The 12,514-nt window shown below is 38.5% G+C and overlaps 1 protein-coding gene across 2 annotated transcripts in view; it reads right to left on the bottom strand.

Moving 5' to 3' along the window:
• The window catches only part of DOK6 (docking protein 6), a 423,151-nt gene that overhangs the window by 161,220 nt on the left and 249,417 nt on the right, over positions 1–12,514 (bottom strand). For both annotated transcript variants that reach the window (XM_074944708.1, XM_074944709.1), the window contains exon 4: positions 7,473–7,592. In XM_074944708.1, coding sequence (XP_074800809.1) covers positions 7,473–7,592 — 120 coding nt within the window. The remainder of the gene's footprint in view (positions 1–7,472; positions 7,593–12,514) is intronic.

Raw genomic sequence — 12,514 nt, 5'->3', positions numbered from 1 at the left:
GTCCAAATCCAAATTCATGCAGTGGTCCCACTGAAGGAAGTAAGACAAGTAGGAGTGAGCTCATTATGTATAGATTCCCAAAGAAATCACATAAAGAACTTTTGGGTTTTTTTATGTCTATTCCACTGATAATCAGGTACATTTTGAGATTTTCCCTTTGGTTGCATATTTGCCTTAACATTTGGCATTTTGCACCTTTTCGAGATAGAATGTCTTTCTGGCCCACTTTTTCTTTCTGACTCTTGGCAGGGAATTAGACTAGATGACCCTTGTGGTTCCTTCTAATCCTATGATTCTATTGGTCCAATCCTGCAATTTTCTGAACATCTTTAATATTTATTAAAATGGGGGTTAAAGGCACTCAGCACCTGGCAGGATCTGATCCCATATTACCTGATTTCATATTTGATTTGTACCACTTTAAAAATATTATAATTTAATTGATGTCTTTGCCTGTGAGTTTTCCACCACCTTACATATAATGGATATATCCCTTTAATGATTGTCATTAAAAAGGCAACATATAGCACAATATCTGAAATATTATCATTCTCTCTTATATAAAATATAAGGGCAACAGTTACCAACAGGGGTAACTATGGGCAAAGTCTGAATTTTTAACAGCAACCACAGTATCATCCATTCTCAATCACTATTACCTCCTTCCCAGTCTCTTTCACATACTAAAAGTAGTTTTGTGCTGGGTATAACTTTACTAACAATGTCAAAGACCTGAAGTCTGTCCTTAGTTTTCTCCCAGGAGCAAAAATCCCATTCCACTACACAAGAACTTGTTTTGTCCTCCTCTAAAAGAAGTGTGTATTGGTCTTTTTGGAAAAAAAAAAACAGAAAGAGACAGCAAATATTACTCCAGTATTTTACCAGTACTAAAGTAAATGTTCAAGGGACAAACAGCTTCATTTTTATCAAGGAGATTGAGAACATAGCATTAAAAACTAAAGCACTAAAACATTTTGATTTAGCTGATCAGAAGAACCTAACTCCTCAGGCAAACCACAGCAAGTCAGCTAAACAAATTAAAATAGTGCAATTTTTCCTATTATAAAGGTTCAGTCAACCGATTTAAAATACATCATCATGTGTGGTTGTATAGAAACGAGTTGACGATGTATACTAGGTCTCTTATTTCCTGTGTCAGCAAGAGGAATGGTTGTGGTAGGGAGCAGTGTACCATACTCTCAAGAGATCCTTCACTTGTGGCTAAGGGTCAATGGAAATTATCAGGATCCAGATGTAATCGAGTCCAGCCTCTCTTTACTAGAATTATTATTTGTGATAGTGCCTAGAGGCCCCATCCCCACTGTGCTAAGTACTGTACGAACACATACCGAAGATGTATGTATATAATTTAAATAAGAGGAGTGCAATCTAACTAGAAAAGGTTGCTGAAGTTCATGGGGTCGGAGAGCTGCAGTAATCCAGGAGGCTTTGAGGGGAGGAAAGAAGGTAAAAGGGGAGAGGAAGAGTAAGGGAGGCTTTATCTCAGCTCTCAGTTTCCTACAAATTTTATTCAACTCAGCCATGAGTTATGAGTCTGATATATAAAGAAAACATCTAAAAGCCACTTAAAGCATTGGAATTAAGGAATTTACATGGGCAATAATATCTCTTACGAGTAATAACTGAGATAGAATCCAAACAGGTGGCTTCATACTGTTAATGATGTGCTTTGCACAGCAGTAGCTTAAAAATCTTCTTTATTCCCTCCCTAGTGGGAGGACTTTTCCAGCCAGAGGTCCCCATTAAAGCAAGCACTGCCACATCCTTGCTTAACTCTTATCACCAGGGAATAATTGTGGCAGTGGAGGGGGTGCGGGATGAAGGGAAGGGAACCTCCCTCTATCCTTCTAATACTACCTATATTAAATAAGCAATCATTACAACAATCTAAAAGTTTTAACCTTTTCTACTCTCCTTTACATGCTGGCTGTTTACCATGCAAAAGCTGTTGCTTTTCAAAACATTAACAAAAAAGCCAAAGAGAAAATGTGAACATGTATATTTCACAACATGCCATAAATCCAATAAAACCAGTAGGTAGAAAATAAATGTTTTGGGTGCTACAAATAAGGATTGTACAACAATGAAAAGAATTAGAAAATGGTTTTATATCTTGCTATCAGCCATCAAACACTCAAAATCGTAAAAGAGCCAATCTGTTTCAAACCACTAGGCTAACACAGACTTTAGCCTCAATGAAGCAACATTAATAATTTAGTTAATAGACCTAAGACTAGAGCTGGGTGAAATATTTTGACCCCCCATTTTTTTAAAAAAAATTTTTTGGTAAAAAATTAAGGCTCTGCAACACCAAAACATTTTGTGACTGTGTGCTAATTGACCAAATTGTTTCAGCTAAAAAAACATATTAATCAGAAAAAAATATAAAATGCTTCATTTCAATATTTTTATTTTAAATGACAAAAAAGTCTAATTTTGTTAAAAAATAAAAATTAAATAATACTCCCAATTAAAACAAAATGTTGTGTTTGACACAAAACTATTTATTTATTTCAGAATGGTCAGCGAGCTGAAAAACCAATTTTTCTCCCACCTCCACTTAGGACCTGTCGCGGGGTAGGTACATCCCATCATGGGTGCCGGGGTCACGTACGGTGAGAAGAAGGAAAGAAACTGTACAGCCGCCGGTTAGGTCCTGTGTTCGTGACCCTGACTATAAATGTGGTAGTACGGCCTAGTGGCCAGTGTCAGTAAAGCAGCCCTTCTCTGAGGGCAGCGTGACCCAATGGCCGGAGTCAATAGAGTAGCCCACCTCTGTGGTATTGTGTGGCCTATTGGAGAAGTGGGGTGCCACTCAGGGGTGTGTGGCATCCAAAGTAGGGGGACTCTACTCCGAGTCCCAGCCTGGGGGAGGTCTCACCACTGAGTCAGCAGAGATCCTCCCAAAACATGCTCACTGTTGCCCTGGTTCATTCACCGGAGAAGAGTCTAAGTCCCCTGGGCTGCTTCCTACCCTTTCTCCCTCAGCAATGCTCCACGGTTCCCCCAGGTCCCTGGGGTCCTCAGGTGGCATAGCTCCTGCTGGCGCGGTCTCTTCTCCACGCTTGTTAGGCAGCCCAGAGTCTGTCTGGAACTTTGCGTGCCGTGGCTCTGTAGTTGGAGCCTGTAGAACAGGGGTTCTCAAACTGGAGGTCGGGACCCTTTTCAAGGGGTCGCAAGGTTATTACCTGGGGGTCGTGAGCTGTCAGCCTCCACCCCAAACCCCGCTTTGCCTCCTGCATTTATAATGGTGTTAAATTTATTAAAAAGTGTTTTTAATGTATAAGGGGGGTTGCACTCAGAGGCTTGCTATGTGAAAGGGGTCACCAGTACGAAAGCTTGAGAATCACTGCTGTAGAAGCTCCCTGGAGAGAGCTTGCAGTCTGCATCCTCCCCCTTCAGCAGCCTGCCCAGACTGAGTTGGGCTGCTTCCTTTTATACTCTGCCTCCAGGCTGAGCATGCCAGCAGAGTCAGAGGGGCAGGGCTTCCTCAGCCTGCAAAGCACAGTTAACCATTTGGAGGCTGGTGCTATGTAGGTACACCCCATCACAGGACCCTATTGTTATATGGCTTACATCCTAATTATAAATTCTTCCAGATTTCCAGGCAAAAAGCATGGTGTAGGATGTCTTTTTTGGGTTATGTCACAAAGCACCAAGTATGTTCCCTTCAAAAATCTGTTGCTCATCTCAGGGGAACCACAGGAGTGTGAAGGGGGAGGGTAAATGGACATGTACATGTAAAAAAGAGGACAAGCTGGCCAAGTTGTCCATATTGCACATATTTTTCCTTGCCAGATGTTTTCAAAACTCTGGAATCACTAGGTGTAAAAACTAAAGTAACACCCGGCATGTCTCACTGACAAGAGGTCATGTAGTCCTAGGGCTTACACAATGAGAAGCGTAACAACTTACTACAAAACTTGAAAGCTAGGCCCTCCCATCTGCTGTTCTGCCATAGCTAGGAGCTAAACCAAGGGGAAATGGGGACAGAGAACTCCATTCTTCTTTCCTTACTTTGGATGGGCTGCTATCTCCACATCTCCTGCTCCTCCTTGGCTCATGTGGAAAGTGCTCCCCTCCCCTTTCAATATACATTAACTGATTTATGGAATGATCTCAACACAGAATTCACAAACTCCAGAGAAAGTGAGTGTAGCATGGAAATATTGAGGAGATGTAGGACATAGCATATTAAGAATGCTACCATGGAAAAACAAGACTAGTTATGAAAGAAAGCTGTTTTAATTTCATGCATCTGATGAAGTGAGCTGTAGCTCATGAAAGCTTATGCTCAAATAAATTTGTTAGTCTCTAAGGTGCCACAAGTCCTCCTTTTCTTTTTGCGGATACAGACTAACACGGCTGTTACTCTGAAACCTGTTTTAAGTTAGTGCTTCTTTGAGTAGCAGTAATTACCTATCAGTAAAGTCTGCACCTCACTGTGGCAAAGTATGTTCAGCAGATGTTTAGGGATATCGGGCCATTTGCATATGATAGCAGTGTAGAGTTGCATCTAGTAGTACTGTCTTGCCAGGATATAAAGATATTAACTTTGTGATGTTATGTCACCGTGTTGCAATTATTTTAGTCTACAAAATATCAATAGTAAGTTAGAACCCAAAGTCTAATTAAACTGAAAATTCTGTCGCAGCCGCAGCTGTTAACAAGAACCAACAGATAGGGTACCTCTTGTTCAGCCACATCCAACCCTCCTAAGAGAATAGCCCTGAAAATTAAAAAAAAACAGTACATGCTACTAGTAAGAAAAGGAAACCAGGAGTAGAGACTTTGGGTTCTATTCCTGGCACTGCTGCTAAGATTCAGGTGTGTCTTCCCCTCTTTTTATGTCAGTCTGTGCATTAATATTAGCCTAACTCAGAGGGATATTGTGAGGATATTAATGCTTATAAAGCACTTTAAGATACTGGGTTTAAAGGTGATGTGTAAGTGTTAAGTACAGTTACATAACACCTATATAATGCAGTCATTTGTAACAGACTTGAGTCTGACAATTAATTGCCATTTTCACAGGGAGCAAGAATCTTGAAATTTGTTACACGCTGTTGCTTTTTATGGGCTTCAAATTTAAACTCTGACCTTTCAATTTCAAGTCATCAGAAGCTCATCAGTCTTTCTATGGATTTCAAGGCCCTTTGAGCTACAATGTTTGAAAGTGAGCCCTTATCAGCTAGAATCTTGCAAATTGGTAGAACTCATTATTTTGTACCACTGATTAAAGAAAAATAATTTTTAAATTTGACATTTCTATCACAGATCTCCAAACTATTTCCTCAGAAATTGTTAATTTCTTCCATTACACTGTCATGTTGGGAATAAAGCCTCCAAGTTTAGAGTAACTAAGGTAATCTGAAGTCCACAGTTCTATTCAATTTATTTTAGTAAAAAAATAAACCCCAAAACCCTGTTGAAGACAACTGAGCGCACCTGCAAGCTCTTACAGTGGCAGCTATGTGAACCAAAAGGGTGGACTGATGCCAGTAATAATTGCATCTGGTCTTCTGGTCATCCTACTGGGATTTTAAGAAAACAAGCACTTGCTTTGCATTAAGCAACTAACTAGGATAGCAACTCTGAGTTTTAAACATGCTAATTTAAATACAGAATTATATATTGGGGCATGTGTATCACAATTGCATTGTCTGAGGTACTGTAACTAATGACTCAGTCCAGAATGTTCTTGACATTTTGATTTCATTCACCCCCCCCTTTGCTTGAAGAGGTACCACTAATCATACCCCTCGCTATCTTATCGATGTGATCCACACCAAGGCCCCATGCCCCCAAACTAGTATTTGTTTCATTCTATTTATTTACAACAGGACAATAAAGATGCTAATTAGTTTTACATGTGCCAATTTTTAGTAGTCAGTAGCAACACAATTAACTGTTATACTACAGCAATCGCATCAAGCCAATTCAGACAGAGCTGTTCAACCTGGATCTTCAGAGGACCCTATGTCACGGGATCCCCACTGTATCAGGCATAAGCTGAGAAATCTCATTGTGATATTCACTGCTTATGACACAAAGCTGCAGGACACTGACTCACAGCTCTGTGATGATATCTTGAGACCGTAGGGAATAAAGATGTTTCTCCTTTTATTGCAACCCATTTGAGCAGATCACGGGTTTATTCCTCTTCCTCTCTGAGGAAACCTCCATCTACTGTTCCCATAACTCCCCCATTAAACACATACACACTTGTTTTACAATATAAAAACCTATACATATATGGCAGATGATAGAAAAAAAGTGTGTGTCTGTGATTTTTTTTCCCCATGGATATATTCCTGATCACCCGCACCTCCCCACATGGCTGTCAACCCACCCTCCTGAGCTTAGTATAGTGGTCTGAGGCCGTTGTGAAGGTGAACCATATTACATGTTAAACCCTGTGTCTTGCAGTGAGTGATACAAGCAAACAGCTACACAAAGGCCCCAGACTTATTTGAAATGGATCTGAGCAACATCCTTTCCTAGAACTGGCAGGATGTCAAATTTCTTATGGATTTCTCCATGTTTCATTTACTGGATTCAAATTCAACACTACCACAAGTTAATAAATAAAATAATACTGAGAAAATGGTAGTCCTTCCATAATTTAATGATGTAATATTGTTTGCAAAGGTGAAGCAAAGATACAGGTTCTGGTACTATTTTATAGCGATCTAAGCTTCTTTGCATTACTTTGTTAAAAGACATGGACTTTGTTACAAGGAATAAGAATTATTGACAAAAGAGGGCTGTGAGTTTGGTGTTAAATGACTGTATAACGGAAGATTTTGTTTAGCTCTTGCGGATTTCAACCACCAACATCCAATCACCTGCGCATTTGTCTGGATAAAAGTTTTATTCCATTTATTGGAAAGCTAGAGACATTCTTCTCAGCGGACCATGCCCCACCATTATATTTATTATTTGTATGTGGTAGCACTTAGAGGCCCTGGCACCATTGTATTAGGCACTGTATGAATATATAACAAGAAGATGGTTTCTAACCCAAAGGGTGACTTTTTCAAATGTTCATCAATTTCTTCAGGGACTATTTTAGAATGTTTGCTGTTTTCTCTCATTGTGCAGAGGCTGGTGTTTCTGGAGCCAATGAAGTCATGATTTAAATGTCCCAAATGTGACCACAGTGTCTGTCTCTCTGTCTGTCTGTCTTTCTATATGTACATATCATATTTGTCAGGGACTTGCTACTAGGGTTAGTCAGAATTTTCTCCCCTCCTTGCATCTGGTTAATTTTTCCTTATTAATCCAACACATACTATGATGTTGTTAAAATAGAGCAAAATTCTAATAATTTTAAGGCAACTATTCTAGCAGATATGAAGAGAAAACCCTCAAGAAATGCACAATGTTGTTCACCTTTAGGAAAAACTATACAGAAATATTTGGAATGGCTGGATTAGATGGCTACCTACCATTTTGTTCCCTCTGGACTCCAGCAGCAAGCAAATCTGGCTCCCCAAGGCTTATATCATTGAGCCTGGTTCCTAGACACTCCATGCAAAGATGTTTGCACCACTCCTCTGCCTCCAGTTCTGAAAATAACCATAAACAAAGACATCAGTGGAATTCATGAAGTATTTTTACTCAAAAGAAGGTACAACATGAAATAAGTGTTTGATCAACAGGCTATTTTTATGACTGAGTTAGGACTAATAATGTCTGTTTCAAAACCAGCAAAAAACAACAACAACAAAATACCACACACACTGTTTTGCCTTGATTTATGGACCTTTTCTAAAAAAAGAAACGGGCCATGCCTCCTGAATTGATTAGAAATAGGCAAAAGGTGTAAAACAGCTCATTCAACTCACACACCCAGGACAGAAATCAACTAGAAATCAACTCAAACACCCAGGACAGTCTCCAACTTTTCCCAGTTGCAAAACTCTCTCTGTGTAGGTGGGTGCGTGGGGGAAGGCTGTCCAGAAAGTATCTTTCAGCAAGTCCTGCTTGATGGAAATAATTTTATTTAAAAATTATTTTAATGTAAAGTTATCTGAAAAGAAACATTGTTGTTGTTTTAAATCCGTCTTGATTGTTAAGATTAACTGGGTTGCTTTTGCTTACAGTCCCTAGACATCAATATGATGGAAACTAAGAGAATGGAGAAAACTCTAGAACTCACATCCTTATTCGTCTGATAAAGTCCAAGTTTAACGACTTTCATAGCACCGTGCAGGGGCTGTCATTTTTCCTGAGGTAATTTATTTTGTCAAAAAATATATGTTTTCTTATAGTACTGAACTGTTCCAGCACTTAGAGGTTCAACAATGGGTTTGTCTTATAAATTCAACAGTAAATAATATAGATCTGTGAGGTGATGGTAAATACATGTAAAGCCATTCTGTCTCTCATGCAAACATCTAAGAGAGAAAAAGCAATGTGCACAAATCAATACTGTGTTCATGAATCCAGCCTAATGTCACTATAGTTAAAGGAGGACTTTTACAGAAAAATACTTTGAAAGCATTGAGTAAGTTTTTAAGCCACATGTCTCCTGAAGCCAAATTCATGACACATGGAAAAAACACAACCCCACTGAAAGGAAACATGCAGGTTTCTTGTGAATGCTCCTTATTAATCTTCTTTATCAACAAGGCATTTCTAGTCTCTGAAGATTGGGATCTCTGAAGATTGGGATTTCCAAATAGGGGGGTTTAGTTTGGGCCAATCTCTAGCTGCAACCCACTGTGGTAATCAGATTCAGTTCATTCCTTGATTGTAGCTATTACTGCAAGTTGTTATGCCTCCATGGTGATTAACTTCGCCTGTACCCCACAAAATCAGGCAAAACCGAGGGAAAGCAACTCATGTAGAAAATCCCACTCAGAAGAAATATATTTTAATACATATGAGAAAGTATTTAGTACATCAAATCAACATAATGGGAGGCACAGTCAATAGCGAGCCAATGGAGTCACTGAACTCTGAACATATATTGTCAGTGCTGAAAGTATACTTTTAATAGTTTAAATTTGGAAACTTTTTGGAAAGTATAAAATATATGGAAATATATGAATCATGAACTTATAGCCAAATATTTGAAGAATATATTATACTTACATAAATCTCGGGCAAAAACAAATTGTACTGATTTAGGTAAACTGTTACCACTAATTGATAAGATTTTTATGCAACTAAGTAAAGGAAAATCCTAAAGTTATGATTACATCAGGCTGTAGTCACATTTGTCATATTGTAAGTGTATAACCCATGTTTACCTGTTACAAAAACAATGTAATACCGTATAAATATATATTTTCCATTATGGAAATGACTCTGTTGTTGGACTGAACAGTTTCTGCAAGACTGAAGGGCTGTATGTGCACTTCCAGAAGCACAAATGGATTGTCTATACAGTGCTGTTTCAGCTTATGCATTGCTAGTACTTTTTGGATGCACAGGATTGCCTTGGTGGAGCTTTCCCCCTTGACACACACTCTGAAATAACCGTTTTTAAATGGCTACACTCCCTTTGAATCTACTACCACATTCCCCCTTATAACACAGATATACTAGGGGAGTTGTAGCAGATTCCTTTTCCATATCTGCAGAATAACAAACCAATAGATTAGAATTAGGGCTGTCAAGTGATTAAAAAATTAATTGTGATTAATCACATGATTAATCGCACTGCTAAACAACAATACAATACCATTTATTTAAGCTTTCTATATTTTCAAATATATTGATTTCAATTACAACACAGAAGACAAAGTGTACAGTGCTCACTTTATATTTATTTTTTATTACAAATATTTGCACTGTAAAAAACTAAAGAAATAGTATTTTTCAATTCAGCTAATACGAGTACTGTAGTGCAATCTCTTTCTCATGAAAGTTGAACTTACAAATGTAGAATTATGTACAAAAAAACTGCATTCTAAAATAAAACAATGTAAAACTTTAGCGCCTACAAGTCCCCTCAGTCCTACTTCTTGTTCAGCCAATCGCTCTGACAAACAAATTTTGGTTACAATTTGCAGGAGATAATGCTGTCCACGTCTTGTTTACAATGTCACCTGAAAGTGAGAACAGGCATTCGTATGGCACTGTTGTAGCCGGCATTGCAAGATATTTACGTGCCAGATGTGCTAAAGATTCATATGTCCCTTCATCTTCAACCACCATTCCAGAGGACATGCGACCATGCTGATGATGGGTTCTGCTCAAAAATGATCCAAAGCAGAGTGGACTGACACATGCTCATTTTCATCATTTCAGTCAGATGCCATCAGCAGAAGGTTGATTTTCTTTTTTGGTGGTTCGGGGTCTATAGTTTCCGCATCAGAGTGTTGCTCTTTTAAGACTTCTGAAAGCATGCTCCACACCTCATCCCTCTCAGATTTTGGAAGGCACTTCAGATTCTTAAACCTTGGGTTGAGTGATCTAGCTATTTTTAGAAATCTCACACTGGTACATTCTTTGTGTTTTGTCAAATCTGCTGTGAAAGTGTTCTTAAAACGAACATGTGCTGGGTGATCATCCGAGACTGCTATAACATGAAATATATGGCAGATTGCGGGTAAAACAGAACAGGAGACATACAATTCTCCCCTAAGGAGTTCACTCACAAATTTAATTAACACATTATTTTTTTTAACGAGCATCATCAGCATGGAAGCATGTCCGCTGGAATGGTGGTTGAAGCATGAAGGGGCATATAAATGTTTAGCATATCTGGCATGTAAATACCTTGTGATACCAGCTACAAAAGTGCCATGCGAAAGCCTGTTCTCACTTTCAGGTGACATTGTAAATAAGAAGCAGGCAGCAGTATCTCCCATAAATGTAAACAAACTTATTTGTCTTCGCGATTGGCTGAACAGGAAGTAGGACTGAGTGAACTTGTAGGCTCTAAAGTTTTACATTATTTTGTTTTTGAGTGCAGTTATATAACAAAAAAAATCTACATTTGTAAGTTACACTTTCACAATAAAGAGATTGCACTACAGTACCTGTATGAGGTGAATTGAAAAATACTATTTCTTTTGTTTTACATGTTTACAATTCAAATATTTGTAATAAAAATAATATAAAGTGAGCACTGTACACTTTATATTCTGTGTTGCAATAGAAATCAATATGTACGAAAAAGTAGAAAAGCATCCAAAAATACTTAGTACATTTCAATTGGTATTCTTTGTTGAACAGTGCGATTAATCACGATTAATTGTTTGAGTTAATTGCGTGAGTTAACTGCGATTAATTGACAGCTCTAATTAGAATGCTTTAAGTTGCTCAGTAACTGACACCAAATTTGTTACATATGACATTGTTAACAGTGCTCATCTTTAAGAATCAACAAATTGTCATGCCACAGCCTCTGAAGTGCCACAAATTTTTTTTATTCCAAGTACAGGGAAATTCTGAAGTATCTGACCTATTACAGTAGATCCAATCCTGCTTCCATGAAATCAGTGGCAAAGCACTCATTGACTTCAGTGGAATCTGGATCAGATTCTATGTATTAACTACTGATAAGGGTTGACGTTTTAGTGGCAATCACTGTATGGCACTGCAGAACTTAGCCCGCTTTTACACCTTTATGCCATATGTTGTAAGGCATATTTTAAGCAGCCATAAATACTCACATCTTCATTTCCTCTAATATTCAAATATTTTGCTCTGCTATATGAATATCAAAAGGTGAGATCAAATGTAAAGAGACAGGTAGCCCCCATTTGACACTTCTTCTTGCAAGAGAAATGTAACTAGCAGCAGCCTGAAGTCTGTTCTTCTGAAAATACAATCTTGTTAGTTGCAAGATTTTTAGGCAGGTTTCCCCACAGTTTCCCCTGAGCTTCCAGTTCAGTGACTAAAAGAATATGCCATTTCTGCTCTAGCTCACAGTTCAGTACCTGCTGCAATTACATAAGGTGAATTTTGTTTCTCTGTATCCTGATTCACAAGAGCCCAGTGCCATGTTTCAGGAATTCAGTACTTCAGGTTAAATTGAAAATGCATATTGTACAGCCCTATAGGCATCAATACTAAAGAATCACAAAGGGCCTCCAAAGTGTTGGGCACACACAACCACCACTGACTTGAAAGTGTGGGACCAGGTCCAGCCCACTAACAACACACAAATGGCTCAGTAGATTTTGTACTGAATTGAAATAAAAATAAGGAAGCTGGTTCCCTGCTCTTATATGAAATTGTCAGTTTTATGGGACTAAAAGAGCCTTTTCCTTGTACATAATATGAATTTGGTTTATTTCTTTGTGCTTTCCCCAATACCTGCCTATGTCTAGCTACACAAGTGGTTCTCAAACTTTCATACTGGTGACCCCTTTCACATAGCAAGCCTCTGAGTGTGACCCCCCCTTATAAATTAAAAACACATTTTTATATATTTAACACCATTATAAATGCTGGAGGAAAAGCAGGGTATGGGGGGGGGGAGGCTGACAGCTTGTGACACCCCATTTAATAACCTCACAACCCCCTGAGG

This window comes from Natator depressus, chromosome 2 (genome assembly GCF_965152275.1).
Source record: "Natator depressus isolate rNatDep1 chromosome 2, rNatDep2.hap1, whole genome shotgun sequence".
Taxonomy (NCBI): domain Eukaryota; kingdom Metazoa; phylum Chordata; order Testudines; family Cheloniidae; genus Natator; species Natator depressus.
Note: the sequence above shows the minus strand (reverse complement) of the source record. Positions and strands in the feature narration are given on the sequence as shown.